The following is an 18,978-nucleotide window of genomic DNA, read 5'->3' on the forward strand; positions in this document are numbered from 1 at the left end:
ATAATTATCCATTATTTCTATTTCTTTACCGCAGGACCGGCAGCGCGTGCGGGCCGCGGGAGTGCCAAGCCCCGGCCTGTCTCTCGGGTTTGCTCGGTCCTTCACGGAACAGCACAACATGTCATTTAGTAATGCGGTGCGGCATTTTTCAGTAGGGACAACACTCTTGAGTTCGGAAGAATCATGGTGTCAGCGCTGCTAACTTTCGCTATTTGTTGTGGTATGAAGTACGTTCACAGGTCCAGGGCTTTCACGCAAAAAGAGGCAGTGTATCGATCAGTCTACACAATCCTTTAAAAAGGATGGGAGTGACAGAAAAGAGGGATGAGAATTTGCATAAGCGATGGCTACTGCTAATTTGCTGCCAAAGACATGCAAAGAGAATTTAAACTTCTAGATAACAATGAAAGAGCAAGAAATTACAACGATCGATAGACAGGACTCATTGTTCTGTACATCAAGACGTATTTTGCGCTAAATTTGGAGCAGTTGAAGAGCTTGGTGGTATCGTAGTAAAAATTCTGAAGTCGCACTCATTATTCCACTGTCAGTTGCAACAGTTTTCAATGGAAATGAACGAAGAGTATGAAAGATTTTATATATTACTGCAAAGTACGTTAGTTAAGTCAAGGAGTGTGCCTGGGACGATTTTTCGATTTAAAATTTGCTATTGTTGAATTTATGAAGGAAAGGGAAGTCGGGGCGAAAATTAGAACATCCGGAATGGATTACAGACTTCGCATTTTAAGTGGATTTGACTGCACACTGCCCACAGGTAAACACTGCAAGGTAATTTCTTTATGGTTTGGTGGGCATGCATTTAGAAAGAAAATCGCGTTGTAGAAGGGACACACTCTGGCAAGGACGGTACTGTTCGCTAAGCTTACTGGCATTATAGAAAGTGTGAGCTTTGAAGACTTTATTGTGGCCTTACAATAATTAAAAGGATATTTTTATAAAAGTTTTGAAGGTATTGTCAATCTTAAATCTCTTTTCGAGGTGTTTTCGAGACCGTTTGCCGGTTCAGTTGAAATCACACTGTACATGTGCAGACGTAACTGAGTGACCTGGAAGACAGCTGCAGTTTCAATTACAAATATTTTACATTAAAACTGTCCGGAATGTCTACTTACTCTGCTCAGATACATTTTTCAAGTCTCCACGATGAGTTTGCAATGCTCCAATTTTTCGATCGACATATTTGTATGAAAGACCTTTTTTCGATTATGAAACTAAATAGGTCACGATTAAGTGGCAACTTCTGTGAGAAACTATGTGAAATTGTCTGCATCTGTGCGTATGCTGGTAGTTTGTGCCAGATAAAACTTATATAATGTCTTCAGCATGCCAAAGATAATTTATTAATATTGAAAATTTGTTTGGTTTTGATAAATGTTGATGAGAAATGTAAAATATAAAACCAAGTCGCTATTTAAATGCGACGCACTCTCTTTTTTCCCCTGTTCCCTCTCCTTGCACTCAGACGCCGTAGTGTGGTTGTGGGGGAAATGTGAAGCAAGGCAAATTGGCATTTAGCCTCGTGGATGGCCTGCAAGGCAAATTGGCATTTAGCCTCGTGTATGGCCTGCAAGCCAAACTCTTGGCCGCCCCTGCTTTACCATATTGTATAGTTATGAAAATATTTGGTATGCTTTTCATACAAAAATATTTGCACTCTAACAAACCGGTCATGCAGACATTCTTACAGTTAATTCAAACAACACAGGTCAAAATATTATTTCTAAATATTAATGCAAATTATACTTTGTAAAAACAGCTGAAATTCAGCTTTTAAATGTACGCGAATCTATGTCACAGTTTCCATTTTAATATCAATGTAACACCTTTCAAAATTATCTTTCTATCATGGCTGTTTTTGGTAGTAGGCTGGCTGCAGAGAGTTGTTGTATGGAGTTGTGGTGAAGTCATGTACTGCGTTGGCATTGTAATGGGCTTGAAACAAACAGCTATTAATGCACCTTTTCAGGATTTTACAAGGTTATAAGCGAAGTTTTGTGAGGTTTATGGATACGATTCTGAAGTTCGTAATAAAAAGTGTCGGATTTCAAGAAAATTACATCCATCATTTTGCAACGAACTTCATTTTCTATTTTCTACAACCGCCACTACTATAATATTCACGTCTTTGCAATAATTGTGTTATACACAATGGTAATAATTCATCTTCACAATTCATTATTAATAATTGCTCGAAAGAACTAGTGGTTTTAGAACCTGGACATCAGCCCATGACTTTTTAGGGAACAGCTATTTTACGTCTTCATGATGGGAATAATTGTGCAATATTTTACGTTGTTTCAAAATTTGTTGTCATATTTCTGTGGTTCTTTTTGGATGAAGAATCATATATAGTCCCTTAGAATCCTGTTGGTGGGAGAAATGTTCGTGAGCAGTGCTTGGCCGGCATGATAAGAAAAGGTTTTGTTGTGGAGTTCTAGGTAACCAGGCTATTTGTCAATATCCTGTGTTATTTATCGCCAGACTACCAGGCTGTTTGTCATTATCCCAAGTTAATTATATGACCTCTTTGCAGTATCTGCCAGAGTGAGGTTAAATGTTAATGGATACACATCATCTGAAAAGAGATAAAATACTCAGCTGTCCTCTTGGTGCCATTAGAGAGGCGTAGGCTATATGTTGGCACCAGATATGACAGCCTTATTTGCTTGGAACTCCATAATCTTCCACAATAATACAAACGCGCACTCATCCCTAGCACACATATAACAAGGTTACTTCTCTTCAGTAGTTCCATATTTCGTACTGAGGTACGAGTGGGTTTAGTATTCGACAAGTTTTGCTGTTGTTAGTTTCGATTAGTAGTTTCTGACTGAAAATATCACTTTTACTACCTTGGTGTTGCAATCGCTACGTCACTGGAGCTACATTCAGGAACAGCAGAGCCACGGCCGAATTCCAGTCCCATCTTTATCTTATCCGATCAGCTACTCCGTCTCTAATGATGTCAGTGTTGACAGTCATTGTATAACCTCAACCATATTATTCTGTTCTTCGCATCATCAACAAAGAATTGCCGCTACTGAGCTCTGAAAGCAGTTAATCAAATTACTACTTTATTTTTACCTTCTCTATCCCCTCATAAAGCAAGGCTGCAGCACGACAATGATAACTGAATCATCTCGCCTCTCGGTTTATCATTTTACGTCTGTATGTGAGGTGCCACCCAAAGTAGTTGCAGTAATTCGAGAGGAAACCTGACACCTCCAGATTTCGACTTTCCCTATCAGTTATAACCAAATATTAGATATAATACTTTTCTGATGTTCACATATCATGTCATGGCTGTGACATGAGCACATGAATCCTCTTCGAAAATGGATACCCAAACGTGTGGGTCCCATACTCATACTCTGATCGGACTTAACGGACTATATCCGTAGCCTCATTCTGACAGAAACTAGTCTGTATTGTGAGACATTATGTCTGCACTACACTATGCAGACAAAAAATGGAATGTGACTGCTAGCAGTATTATTTGCAGTGGCATATTACCACGAGACTAATTTTCGTTGATCTGGCTACACGGTGAAAGTTACCACAGCAGTCCTCACTGTTGTAAAGTCTCAAAAAATCAATGGAGGTGTGTGGGTGCTCATACTGTACCTTAAGTGATAATTACTTTTCTAGGCGTCCATATGCTAGGAGATGTACAAAATGTAGTACTACACAGTGGAGGATGTAAACTGATACAGCAAATGATAATCTTTAACAGTTTATTACAGTTTTAAATCATATCTCAAGTAAGACAAAATATACTTCATAGGTATCACGCATCAAATAAGTAATACAAAATGACAATGTAAAGTTTGTAAATTCTTATCATAACACACGGAGTATATATATTTTTTGCGAGTTGTGAACACCTCTTGCTGCATTTTCTCGCAACCTCGTTAGAAGTGACGCAAAGCTTAATCAATTAGCCTGCTCCGGCATATTTGCTCCATCAGCAAGCAATAACCTGAAATTAAACAGAAATATATGAGTACATATTTGTACGATTTTTTAAATTTTGCTTAAAAAGGCAATTTGCATAGTCCCTGCTGCTAATATTGTTAGTGCTAATAATAATTTTATATTATTCGACGTAATTAATCAGTTGTGTGACAGAAATCGCAAAATAAAACTAGATGTTGCAGTCAGTTTAATCAGACAAATTACACGTTAGGCACCTTAGAATTTGATACTTAATGATATTGTACTACCCGAAATGACAATTTCAATAATCACATCATTATTTAGAACTGCAGTTAGTGCTAATCAGAGAAAAAATTATCTCATTTTCATCGCCAAAGTAATTTCCAAAATGTCATAGTCATAAATATATACACTGTCCAGTTACATTAATGTGACCACCTACTAAAGGCTGAAACTGCCAACTTTTCCAGCACAAACAGCTACGAGACGCGGAGAAAGAGAGTCAAGGAGGTTCTAGAACTTATCGACACCAGTGCGCGAGCCAGCTGCCCTTGGTTTCTCAGCTTTGGATCTAGGGCCCGATCGATGTGGTTCTACAGATACTCGATTGAGCTTAAATCCGTTGAGTTTAGTGGCCAGGAGAGTATGGTAAACTCATCCTGGTGCTCTCAGAACCACGCACGTTCACTGTGGACTGCGTGACATGTCGCATTGTCCGACTGGTAGATGTCGTCGTGCCGAGGAAAAACAAACTGCATGTAATGGTAGGCATGGTCCCCAGAGATACATGCATACTTGTATTGATCCATTATGCATTCCAGAAAGACGGAATTACTCAGGGAATGCCACGAATGTATTCCTTGGGCCACAACGCTCCCTCCTGTGGCTGACGATTGTTGTAAGGTGTTTGCTTCCAGACGTTTCGCGCCTTTTACACCAACGGTTATCTGTCAAATGCACCATGAAACGTAATTCCCTTAAAAGGCCACCTGTCTCCATTCAATGGACGTCCAGTTGCAGTGTTGGTGTGCAAAGTCCACCCTTCGTCACCAATGAACAGCCGTCAGTTTGGTGCGTGAACCAGGCGCCCGCTGCGGAGGTCCATGTGCAGCAACATTCGCCGAACGGTCGTTGAGGAGACACTGTTCGTAGTCCTTTAGTTCATCTGGCTGTTCAGCTGCTCAACAGTTGGACACTTATAGGTCACTACACACGCTACAGCTGTCATTCACCCCTTTCATCTATAGTGCCGGTTTTGAGTAAGCTATTTTGCATTGCACGTTACACTTTAACCACGGCGGAACCGAAAAAATTTACAGACTTAGCCTTTTCGGAAATGCATCCACTCTTGGCCTGAAAGCCAAGATCGTGCCCTTTTGGAAGTCAGATGAACTGTTCCGTTTCAGCATTATGTCAATGACTGCACTGTCTTCCGCGTCTCCCCGACACACTACATACACGCTCCGCTGTTAGTGCTGCCTCCTGCCGTCTGTGAGTGATTGCCACACATTGACTTCGAACATGGGTAGCGCTCACATTAATGTCACTGGACCGTGTATATATCAGTAAGCATGTAGAGGTCAGTTATCAATATTGTTGACTGACTGTTAGAAATTAGGGAAATAAGGTAGTGTTATAGGTCCTTTGCTGTTCCTTATCTATATAAACGATTTGGGAGACAATCTGAGCAGCCGTATTCGGTTGTTTGCAGATGATGCTGTCGCTTATCGACTAACAAAGTCATCAGAATATCAAAACCAACTGCAAAACCATTTAGAAGAAATATCAAAATGGTGCGAAAAGTTGCAGTTGACCCTAAATAACGAATAGTGTAAGGTCATCCACATGAGTGCTAAAAGGAACTCGTTAAACTTCGGATACGCGATAAATCAGTCTAATCTAAAAGCCGTAAATTCAACTAAATACCTAGGTATTACAATTACGAACATTTTAAATTGGAAGGAACATATAGAAAATGTTGTAGGGAAGGCTAACCAAAGACTGCGTTTTTCTAGCAGGACACTTAGAAAATGTAACAGACCTACTAAGGAGACTGCTTAGAAAATATAACAGACCTACTAAGGAGACTGCCTACACTACGCTTGTCCGTCCTCTTTTAGAATACTGCTGCGTCGTGTGGGATCCTTACCATACAGGACTGACGGAGTACATCGAAAAAGTTCAAAGAAACGCGGCACTTTTTGTATTATCGCGAAATATGGGAGAGAGTGTCACAGAAATGATACAGGATTTGGGCTGGAAATTATTAAAAGAAAGGCGTTATTCGTTGCGACGGAATCTTCTCACGAAATTCTAATCACCAACTTTCTCCTTCGAATGCGAAACTATTTTATTGACACCGACCTACATAGAGAGGAACGATCAGCACGAAATCAAACTCTACTGTTCCATAGGGCATATGACGTTATTGATCACATAACCGAGTCAGTATTACAAATAACTTGACAGTATGTCAATGTGATGTGGCTCCCTCTCTGAGCAGGATGCATGCACAGATTAGATTGGAAGGTGTTGTGATGAAGTTGTATCATCCCCTGGGGTGAGATGGTCGACAACTGTTGTAACTGGTCCTTGATATCCTGGATACTGGCAGTGGGACGGAGCTGGCACCATGGAAGTATCTCAGTGTCACGCAGAAAACTCATAGACACCCACGCCACGTGCGGCCGAGCATTGTCCTGTTGAAAAATTGCACTATCGTACTGTTGCATCAAAGGTAACACACCAGGACTCAGGATATCCGTGGCGTACTGTTGTGCCATCAGTTTCCCTTCAGTCACTATCTGCCTTAAGCTGAAGTCATACTCAATGGCTCACCACGCCACTGTATCAGGCGTAACACTACCGTGTCTCTCCAAAACACTGGCAATCAGGAAATGTGGGACCACTCGCGAGGGCATCTCCTTATTCGCCAGTAATGGTCATCCGGGGTTGTGCAGAACCGCCATGCGTCGGGGAACGCAATGCGACGCAATTCTTCAGCAGCGCATGTTCCCCTGTCGCAGCACCACTCCAAACACAGCCATTTGTCATGTGGTGTTAACGGCACCCTATGCATGTCGCAGTAGTTCCATGTTCCGGCTGCTGCTAGTCTACAGCCAAAGAAGTAAGGTGAAACAAAATGTTGCAGGAACCCCATTATTTTTTCTCTGATGGCAGGCGCCGGTGTGAAAGAGTTACGATGGACTAGGTGCACAATAAAGAGATTCACTTGACGTTTTTCATTTGGAGTAGCTGTATTTTAGTTACAGGCGTTGGAGACGACTTTTTGTCTGTGTTGGTATAGATGAACGAACTTTGACAACTGGCCAAAGGGCTGCACCGATTTTGAGATTTAAGTAGATCAAGGACGCAAAATGTAATGTTCTTTCTAAGGTTAACATTTTCAGTAGCATACATAGTTCCCAAGTAATATGCGAAAAATCGAAAAAAGTGCCAAAATGTCTTGGTTTTTTGGCCACAAAAAGTTGTCCCGAGGGGTTTGGAGGTCGAAAACTTGGATTCAACATATTCCCAGACATATACACAAGATAGAAAATAAAATCTTGTACCTCGTGTTTTGCAAGGTAAAGGCCCCATAAGGCCTATTTTGTGACGTCCTTACTGGACTAGTGGTAGTTTCACTATCTTTCTACCTGTTTCCGTAGATGCTCACGACAGTAGCACGTTAACATTCGACTAGCTTCGCCGTTTTCGAGATACTCGTTCACAGTCTCTGCCTAATAATAATCTACCATTTGTGAAAGTCGCTTATCTCAGTGGATTTCTCCATTTGCAACCTATATCTTCGCTAGGGCGATCCCCCGTCCGTGTCTGCCCCGCTTACATATTTTTATTACCGCGTCACGTGCCCGCAACGCCAGCTGGCGGCATCCAACGACACGATGATCAGTGGCTTTTTAGTGTATAACAGAAAGAGAGTATTTCAATACTCGCACTACTGGCCTCGGATTCTAGACGAGCTAAGTTCAAAACCAGATTTGGGATTTCGAGGTTTTCTTAAATCGTTCAAGGAGAATGTTGACACTGATGGATATTTCACTCCGTATACAGTATGAACTGAAGATCCCTATTACGGTTTTCGAAGACCTGGTGCTGGTACTGAATTCAGTATCAGAGAGAGCAGAAGACCGAAGAAAAAATTGTGAAAAATATACAGGATGCGCAGAGTTTCAGCATATTCTGAAGCTTTAAAAAGATTACATTGACTTATGAATCGTCATTCCCATCTCACTTCGTAATCATAATGATTTAATCTATAAAAGTCTCAAGAACGAAACAACTGGGTGCCTAAAATTGTTTAAAACAGACAGGTGCATTTCCTGTGTAGCATAATAACATGGTCAATTCCTTTTAAAAGCATAAGAACTTGTGAACGATGAAACTCACAATATCGTAATCAATTCATACTTGCCCCTTGTGTAAATGTTAGTGTAAAGCAGATTTATTATTCTAAAGGATGTTTATAAATTAATTGTATAAAAATAATTTTTAATTCTGAAAACAGTAAATAACTTATAAAAAGGCTGTGGCTAAGCCATGTCTTCGCGATATCCTTTCTTTCAGGAGTGATAGTTCTGCAAGGTTCGCATGAGAGCTTCTGTAAAGTTTGGAAGGTAGGAGACGGGGTACTGGCAGAAGTAAAGCTGTGAGTACCGGGCGTGAGTCGTGCTTCGGTAGCTCAGATGGTAGAGCACTTGCCCGCGAAAGGCAAAGGTCCCGAGTTCGAGTCTCGGTCGGGCACACAGTTTGAATCTGCCAGGAAGTTTCAACTTATAAAAAGTTTGATATAGCGGTGAATGCCAGTGTATCTTCAAGTATTATTTCCGCTTACCACTATTAGTTTCCAACGATCCCGCTAAGTGACACACGCAACTGAGTTATTCTAACAGTCATCATGGAGTCGTACAGTGTGTGCACAGTGTTGCTTATGGTTTCACGAATCCAAATCCGCTATTGAAGTTCAGACACAATTCAGGACTAAACACTGCAAGCCATCACCTTGATACAAACTGTTGTTAATTGGTACAATCGTTTCACCGAAACTGGCTTTGAATCACATAGGACGCCGGGTCAGGGTGGGCCAGCAGTTTCTGATGCAGCAATAGAAACAGTCCGGCAGTGTTAGATTCGTAGTCAATGAGACGTGCCATCTTAAAATTTAAGATGCCTAGTGCTACAGTCTGCAATGTATTACAGAAAGGCTTGTCACTGAAACACTAAAAATTGAATTGTTGCAAGCTGTAAGAGAAAGTGACAATGAAAAATGAGCTGAGTTTTATATAGAAATGTTTAACAAAACGCAGACTGAAGATGATTTTCTTAATAAAATTGCGTTCAGTGACGGAACCTCCTTCCTTACCTGCGGCAGTGTGACTCGCATACGGGGCGAACAGAAACTACTTCACATAGTCGAACATGAAACCTGCGGTACATGTGTTTTGCGCTGTAGCAAGATTTACATTTCTCTCTTTTTTGCCCAGTTAACTGGACATGCTTGAACATTATCTATTGCCTCAACTACAACAGGATATGGTCACAGAATTTATTTTCGAGCAAGATGGCGCACATCCACATTATCGTCGTGAAGTTGTCGCGTACCTCTATAGGAATTTGGCGGCCTGCATTGGACGTGGTGGAACAATATTCCACACACCACGATCACCTGATTTGACCTCATCGGACCTCTGTGTATGGGGTTACATTAAAGACAGGGTGTTTGTTCCTTCACTTCCAGGAAACGTCGACGAGCTGCGACAACGGATGACACAAGCAGTTGCTACGATACATCAAGATTTGCTTCATAGGATTTGGCAGGAAACTGATTAAAGATGGGACATTCGTCGTCTTACAAAAGGTAGCCACATTGATCCTGTAAATAAAACTTGAAGATATACTGCATTCAGCGCTGTATCAAACATTTCTGCAAATGGATTAACTTTTTCACAAAAAATGGTTACTTTTGTATAACTGATTTATATACACCTGTATTTCTGGTATTCCCACTTACACTATACTGTTTCGTTCCCACTTTTAAATGGAAGTTAGTATAAGAGAAAGCATATAGTTTTTCTGAGGAAAACAGGCTGTGAAAAGAAACTGAGTTGCAAAATAACAGTATATCGGACAGCTGAAATAGTAATTCTAACAAACCTTTTTTATATTAATGCACATAATATTAATAGTAACGATAATTTTTAAAGAACAAAAGATGACTGTAAAATGTAACCAATCATTTCGCTAAAATCACTGAATTTGATATTCTTCACTGCATTTGCAATCAATTTAAATCATTACAAGACAAATGCCAGCAATAAACCACTTGAATTTTTTGTACAATAACAGAATATTAATAAAATACAACTGAACACCCCTAAAGTTCCATACATGAAGATGAATCACAACAAAATTCTTGGTCATGACAATGGAAGAAAAATTGTTAGTTATTGTTATTCTATACTACTCCAGGTAACTAATAAGAGCACATAAATATAGGAATAGACAATTTGATTTATGCACTGCATAAGTTTAGTAGTTTTTGACAGTTTTAAGTTTTCTGCTTACATCATTTGCTCCAGTGGAATTTGGTCTTCAGGCAGACGTGGTCGTCTGCGAAGCAGACGAATACATTCTGTATGCACATAAATAAATGCCATGGCGCTGGTCACTGAAACAAACCTCATCCATCTCATACATTCTCTCTAATAAAACACATTCTCTTATTGTCAGTTTTGTCATGCATGATTGGATAAAGATGTGACATATATATATATATATATATATATATATATATTTACGAATTAAAACGATGGATAGTTGTCGAAATTTGTCATGAGCAAACCGTCGTTAATTTAAATGGTTCATTATATTTAGCTACTGTACAGATGCAGAATTTAGCTGTATTACATATCAGCAAAAACACAATGTTCACAGAGTCAGATTTCTTGTTCTTACGTGAGACCAAATTGATGTTCAGTTACAGGTCTGTATTAATCGTCCATTGTTAAGAATCAGACACACTGTACCACTATGTCATGATTTCTGTGCCCCCTCCCCCATCCTCTGCAAGTTTTCCACTCTCCCTCACTCTCCTACCGCTCTCTGTCTCTCTCTCACTCCCTCCCTCCCTCCCTCCTTCCATCCCCTCGCCCCCTTATTTCGCTCTCTAACGCAATGCATTAACATTCTTAGCTAACTGTTACCTTCAATTTCCTTCAAGCAGAAAACTGCACTCGAATATGCGGAATACGTGTCTCTCACCGGAGACAACTATTAGTGCTGATATGGACTAATATTACGAAACCAGTGATCCTATGACAATCAACTCTCTCTCCTTTCTTTGTCTAGAGACAAAGAGGCGGTTAGGTGAGTGTAGTTTTAGTCTTTAGTTACAGTTCAACACTGCTGCTTAGTTAAAAAATTATGAACATAAGAATATCCGATCAAATGTGCCACGAGCACGAGATTTTTTTTGTTCGTGATAACCAAAATTTCACTTTAGATGGAGATTCACTATTGCAAAGGAACAATTAAATATTATGAGACATGAGAGAGGGATGTTTGAAAGAGTTCACAGTATTTGCAAAAGATTTCGCAGATAATTCCAGCAACTTATCAAAGATCGTTCACACTCTATGAAGTCACCTCTTACAGCAAAAGTTGTGACTCACATCAAACTTAGCAACGAGATTAGTGGCCGGTACCACTTACAGGTCAACGATTTTGTTCCGGTAGCTTGTCGTGACTCCGTACCATTACAAGGAAAAAGGAATATGCCAATCACACGAGGCAAATGTCAGCTGTAAGTCGTTGCAAGGAGTTTTGAGAGAGGCAGTTTCTCAGCATATGACGCTGCATACCAAAAATTTGTGTGGAAGCATCTGGTATGCCAATCGTTTGATTGAGATGATTATTACGTCTGAATTATTGTAAAAAACGAAACTGTTCACCAAAAAATAGTAACGTCTGTTATGGATCTTTTTGCTGGGATGTGAGAGCTACAAGTCTTCAGAAACTGCGTCAGATTGCAGTGTTAATAAAGACGCAGCTTATCGAAGAATGAGCTGTTTCTAAACTTTAGAGAACTTTACAATGTAGAGCGTGTAAAATAATATTATCCTTATTAACACAGGGTGCTTTTAATTGTGAAGTCTCTAAAACAGGTAATAAAGTGAACACCAACAAAGGTAAAATAAGGTTAATGCAGTATGGAAACTACGTCAGATACCAGTGTTAATAAGGAGTGTAAAGGATATGAAATAATATTACCCTTCTGAACACAGGGCGTTTTAAATTGAACAAAATTGATGTTTCGAAAGGAGGTAATAAGACGAACATCAACAAAGGTAAAACTAATCAGTTGATTACGACGTAATTGGATTAGAAAATGAGACACTAAAAGCAGCTGACGAGGTTTGCTATTTTAGCAGAAAAACTGCTGAATGTATTAAATAGACTATAAAATGCTGACTGTCAGTACTAAAAGAAACGTTTCTGAAAAACAGAAATATTTCAAAATGTGATAAGTGTTAGGTCTTTTCTGAAAGTATCTGTCTGAAGCGTAGTCTGTTATGGAAGTGAAACGTGGACGATGAGCAGTACAGGCATGAAGAAAACAGAAGGTTTGAAATGTGTGCCACAGAGGAATGTTGAAAAGCAGTGGAATTGCTTGGATGATATAGTTATTGATACACTTTATAATACGCCAAGAAACAACAGGAAGATTGTTTATGTATCATAAGAATAACTCCAGTTGTCGCGCCAGAAACCTATAAATAATGGCTTGCAGTAGGAAACAAGAAAGCAGGTTGTGCAATGTGATGGCTTCAGATATAAAAAAAAGAAAACAAGAATTTCCTCCTCGAGTTATATATCGACTTTTGGAGTATTGCTGCAATTTGGAGATTAGTACGTTGTCACATGGATACCATGAAAAACATAATTTATTCGTTAAAGAGATTGGAAAAATCATATATAGCAACCAAGCAGGAAACAAAATACGCGGGTTTCAATAAATTAGGTAAAAACCACTAAAACACCAGTAAGTAAAAATTGTTCAAATTAAATTAGATTGTTGTGTTGCAGCAGTAGTCTGCAAGAGAATCTCACTTGGAAACTAGAAAATTTTCCCTCTACTTTCTTCCTTTGTGTATGGCAAACAATTGCTTGTTTAGGAGTAGGATGCATGTTGCTGCAGGCAGAGCAGGAAAAAGCAGCTGAGATAGTAGAGTTGTTCTCACAGTTACATGCATTACAGCCTGGGAATTGGCAGTTGAAAGTCAGAAAGTGTTTTTCGAGTGGTAAATTACGGTTCTTCTCTACTTCATGTATAGAAACAAAACTTCTAAACGAAGTCAAGCACCCAGAAAGTTAAAGTGTGTGCATGGTCAAAGCCAACATTACGCGCCCATGTCTTGTATTTGAGACCACACAACAGCAGAAAGTAGCCACATCCTTTGCATCAAATACAGGCCGTTATTACTGTAACTACCTGAAGGAATACACCATCAAGTACAGAATAAAAAAAGTGACAAGAAGGCTGAATGTATGTAAGGCGGTTAAACACGTGAGTAAGACCCGCATCACTGATTTCGACCCAATTTATGGTAAATGCAGGGCTTGGCCCGAAATAAAACGGGCAGAAGTGATAGCTCCATATGGCCACACGTTTAGGAAAAAATGGCGGGTCAGACTACGCATGAGACATTTTCGTTAGTAAAATTTCAAGCAATCTTTGGCACAACCGAAAGAGTAAGGAACGCTCAACCGAGCGTCGTGAGCCGAATTCCTCTGAGAAAGCATTTTCATGTTCAGTTTTTACATTACTTACACTGCAAATAAATCGAAATATAAACAAAATAGCCCGCTCGTATACAGCGCTACATGTTAAGCCCTTTCTGGAAAATTATTGCCAACAGTCTACATATGGCTGCAAGAGAGCTATTTTGGACCGAATATGGGCACGTGGCAAAATATAGTAATGTCGTCAATACTTCATCAAAATGTGAGAAGGTTTCATCAGCCTGAAGAAAAAAAATGGGTGTAACGTGATGAGGCGCTGTGTGTAGGAGAACAAATTTCTTCTGTTAACTGACTCGTGGAACGGACAAACAAATCCCCAATTATACGACGAGGGTTTTCAAGATGAAGAAGGACTGTCATCGTGCACAACTAAAGTGACTTCCCTCACATGCACTCCGCTAGTGCAAGCCAGCGATATCTGTTATTAGTCAGGTACAGAATTTGATTAAAAACCTTCAAAATTGCTATTATCTCACCGAGAGAGAAAAATAAATCACATCCCGAGAAGACTGCATCAAAATATAGCCTATTGGGCATCAGCAGCTATCCTCGTCAATATTTGGCAAATTATGCGTACCGCGTGATTTTCTGCCAGTCTGCATCTGTGTAATGCGGGCGAATCTTTTATGTATGTAAAAGAGCTTTGATTTTCTTTGGAAGTTTTCAGACAAACACGTAATTCTAAAAATGCGGCGTTTATGGCATGCGCAAGATGCCGAGAAAATTACTACTTCCCCCGTTTTTACGATGAGTATCACCCGAGCAGGTGTAAATTGGGGGTAATGCTCGCCACATCCGTGGTGTTTTCGATAAGGGCACATGTGTTCCCCGGTTACTTATAAATGGTGAGCACCTCAGGGAGCTCAGTATTCGTTTGCTGGGCACAGACATGGCGAGTCCAGGTTTACTGAGCTGGGGACTAGTGGTAGTCACCAGTTTTTTGGCTTGCTTCAGCGACCACCGTGTGGCACGGCTGTAGAAAGTTATATGTCGCAGGGAACGGGGCTCTTAGCTTGACTGCCTTGACTGTGAGAATGGTACAAACCTAATTAAAAAAAAAGAACTTCAATCTCAAATTGTGCGGCGTGCCGATGAGATACATGCCAGTTGAGACGGAACAGTCGTTAGCGGGCAGCCTCTGGGGAACCTGCTGCACCTAAGATGTATAAGGCGTACCCAGGTAAGCAGGTCTCTGTTGGGGTAGACTCTTTGTTCCCTAACTGTTTGTTGGACTTCCATGAAGTCTAAATCTCTTTTCTTTACTCCCAGGAGTTCGTGTCTATTCCACCTGAGACATCTGTGTTGTAAAAGACTTGTGAGGTGCCGGAAAATTATAGGTAGGGATACCAAAAAACTGCAGCTGGAGTGAGAAAGCATGAGGATCGGTGAAGTTCAGAATGTCATGAAATGGGATGAAGGCGAACTCCCAATGGCAGCGTCTGACATTCCATTTACCAAAGTTGCCTAAATGTATTGTGGCCGACCTTCTCCACGTTAACGTTAGGCCCTATGTGCCTAATGTAACGCTGTGCTGTAAGAGTCAACACTTTGGTCATACCGCCATGGGTCATAATGATTACGCTACCTATGGAAGATGCAGCTTCACTGCCCACGACTCCAGCATCCAATGTACTGCCCAGTCCATGTGTATCAATTGCTCCAAAGTCCATCCTGTTTGGAGCAAAGAATGTCCTGTCTTTGCAAAAGAGAAGAATATCCAGGAAATTAATGTGACACAACAGCTCTTCTATTCGGACGCGAAAAAGACGTTCAAGGCTTCGGAGCCACCAACTTCTGTGCAGACTTGTTCAATGTTGAAGCAGCCTGTGCAGAAAACTGGCGTTGGCAGCTGACCATTCCACCTCCACCTGCACCTGTCAACCGCTAGTCCAACAACAACCAAGCCTATCCACCATGGCAGTAGTGGTGGCTGGGGAACATACTCTTCCAAAAGGTAACGAACCCTCACAACAGATGATAGATGAGTCCCAAAAAACTGTTTTTGTTAAAATGGCCTTGCCATCGTCCCTGAAGTCCAAGCTGTGGTCGAAAACCATTAAACCAAAATGATCAGGTCCGAAGACATCAGACCTCGCAACCTTTGTCCTGTCCAATGGTGCAGGTGTCGACGTCTGCCTGAGGGAACTGACGAGTATTTCACGTTACCATCCCTACTCCCCTCTGATACAATCTCCCCACCACGGAGGTACGGAAAGGGGAGAGATAGCGGAATACTTTACCGTTTAGATGGCTTCCTACTGCAGTGAAACTTGAATGGTTTCAGGAGATATGTGGAGGAACTACGTCTCTTAACTCAGGCTACGCCAATATGTCTCTCTCTTCAAGACACCCATTTTAAATTCCCTGATGCCCCTGAGCTATGTGATTATTTTCTCCAAAAGGATGACCTTAGTGGAGAGAGAGCTAAAGCAGGAGTGGCTACTTTCGTCAACAATGCCTACCATCGCTCGCTTCGCTCCTTCACAAACAGCATGCTATTAGTCGCTGTATTGGTGCATGTGCGTCATCAGTTGACAATACGTTCATTCTACCTGCTCCCACATGAAGTGCTAGTTGAAGAGGCTTCCATGGCATCCTTACTCAGCTTCCAGACCCCTTCAACCTGTGTTGTGATTGTAAAACAAAGTAATGTGCTTTAGGGCTCTGCGGCCATCTTCCCCCTGGGTAGAGCAGCTGAGAAACTTATCTTGTTCTCACATGCGTGTATGTTGAACATGGGGCAGAGCACATACTCCAACACTGCTACAGTGTCGTTTACTGCTGTCTCTCTCGGTATGCTCTCCAACACCTGCACACACTGCTCAATGGTAACTGGTTGATGACTTGCACTCAAGTGACGATTTACCAGTCTGGATTCACCTGCCAGACAGTGTGAAACCTGAAAGACAACCACCATGATGTGTGCTTCGAAGGAAAAACTGGATGCTTTACAGCCAACATGATGTGTTTGAACACAGTAACAGCGTCCAAGAATGGGTTGATCATACTAGCCAAACAATCTGCCATACTGCTGAAGCATCCATTCTGTAGTCTTTAGGCCAGCTATAAAGGCAGACTGTCTCTTGGTGCAGCGACCAATGTTACTCTATAATCAGGTCCAGGTGGGCAGTTCTGCGTAGGTACAAGTGCCAGTCAACTGGAGAGAACAACACAGTATTTCGGGCAGCGAGAGCGAAATGTCGCCGAATTATTAGGGAGAACAGTTCCTGACCACCATAAACTGTTCCACTGAAAGTACAGTTGTATGCGAGGCCATCAGGAGGAATTCTGTAAGAGGTGGCCGGTGACGATTTGTTGCTGTAATGGGGAATGGAACTCTGAAGACCACCCAGTGAGAGAGTGCTCAGACTATGGTGGTCTATTTTTCCATAGCCACCGCCACAGCCCATCAGGATTCAGCTTTCTAGCATTGGAGAGTAGCTGCTGAGAGGGTCAGTTGGGACTTCAATTTCACCACGGGTGGAAAAGACAACTGCCGCATCTCCACGTTAGAGCTGAATACTGCATTATTTGCAGCTCGTGGTATATCATCAGGGTCCATTATAGTGTGTTACAGCACCTCACAGGGCACAGCAAAGGAATACTTCTCTCCATTTTAATCTCATTTTGACATCAGGTTACTTTCCTAATTTGTGGAGAAGTGACACGTTAATTCCACTCTTAACATCTGGGAAGGACCAAATATACCAGAGTAGTTATCGTAATATTGTCCTCACTAGTTGTGTGGAAAACATTGGAGTTGACAATCAACTGCTGCCTTGTTTTGATCGTAGAATCCTGACTGCTCCTTGGTCGCTTTCAGTGTGGGTTCATGAGGTACCGCTCCCCTTTGATAACCTGTCCTTCCTGCAAGCGGCTATACAACAGGCTTTCCTGTGCCGGCATAATCTCCGGGGTATATATTTTGACATCGATAGTCGCGAGGGATTAGCCGAGCGGTATAAGGATAATTTAGGTTAAGTAGTGTGTAAGCTTAGGGACTATTGACCTTAGCAAGTCCCATAAGATTTCACACACATTTGAACTTTTTTTTTTTTGACGTCGATAAGGCCCAAGACATTACTTAGCAGCATAGCGTTCTCCGGCAGCTTGGTGAATGGGGTTTTGGAAGGTGTCTTCCCGTCTTCAAATAGTCTTTCTCTCGTCCAGACACTTAATGCATAAAGTCAATGATACCCTCTCTGATCACTTTGAGCAGGAGAACGTTGTTCCTCAAGGTAGTGTTTTAAGCGTGACTGTCTTTGCAATAGCTATTAATACTATCTCGTCCATTGTTACATTTCGTGTCCAGTGTTCTTTGTTTGTTGATAACTTCCCTGTCTTTTGTTTCTCTTCAAGTGTTGCAACAACAACTCATCAGTTGCAACTGACTCTTCAGCAGTAGTGAATGGAAAGAGAAGACAGGTTTTAAATCCTCTATTGAGAAATCTGTGTGCTTCCTTTTTAGTCATTCCCGTTCGGTTTTCAACTTCCCTGAGTTGAGTACGAAGGATTCTTAAATTTAAAGACATGGTGAAATTTCTGAATCTTATATTTGACTCTAAAATTACATCGTTGCCATAGCTTAAAAGGGCCTGAAGAGACGGTCCATTAAAGTACAGCATTTCAAAATATCTTATACACAATTCATGAGGAGCAGGCCTGGTTTGTCAGTTCCAGTTTATCAGGGCCTTAGTGCGATCTCCGCTTGATTGTGGGTTCCTGGTGTATGGGTCTGACGAACATCTTATTTAAAGATGTTGGAAGTGGTGTACCATGAAGGACTTAGGCTGGCCACTGGGGCCATATTATTTTGCAAATGATTTTTAATTTTTTTAAAATTTAACCTTACCCTCTTTAGATTTAGAAATCATTTTACAAAACAATAAGTTTCCCATCACATTTTTAGCAAAGAGGCTAAGACTGACAGTATAATCCACAGCTCATCGAATCACCCACAAAAATATAAGACTGCTGCTTCACGTGCAATGGTGCACCGAGCTACCGAAGTACCCCTTTACGAAAACGAATATAAAAATGAACTTGAAATTATCAGGTTCATTGCAAGCTCTAGCAGCTACACAATTCAGGCTGTGGACACTTATTCAACAAATGCAACATAAAGGACTTAATGGTATTCACCATCGCATTACCCTGACACCCATCGATGAGGACATTCCGTAAAATTCAATCAATAAA

The 18,978-nt window shown here is 41.0% G+C and overlaps 1 protein-coding gene across 1 annotated transcript in view; it reads right to left on the reverse strand.

Annotated features, from left to right (window-relative positions):
- Positions 1–3,852: 3,852 nt before the first annotated feature.
- The window catches only part of LOC126299395 (uncharacterized), a 312,015-nt gene continuing 296,889 nt past the window's right edge, over positions 3,853–18,978 (reverse strand). The window contains exons 7-8 of the mRNA XM_049991268.1: positions 10,543–10,645; positions 3,853–4,000 (exon numbers count right to left, since the gene is read on the reverse strand). Of these exons, the coding sequence (XP_049847225.1) occupies positions 3,955–4,000; positions 10,543–10,645 (149 nt within the window). The 3' untranslated portion in view covers positions 3,853–3,954. The remainder of the gene's footprint in view (positions 4,001–10,542; positions 10,646–18,978) is intronic.

This window comes from Schistocerca gregaria, chromosome X (genome assembly GCF_023897955.1).
Source record: "Schistocerca gregaria isolate iqSchGreg1 chromosome X, iqSchGreg1.2, whole genome shotgun sequence".
In the NCBI taxonomy this organism is placed as follows: domain Eukaryota; kingdom Metazoa; phylum Arthropoda; class Insecta; order Orthoptera; family Acrididae; genus Schistocerca; species Schistocerca gregaria.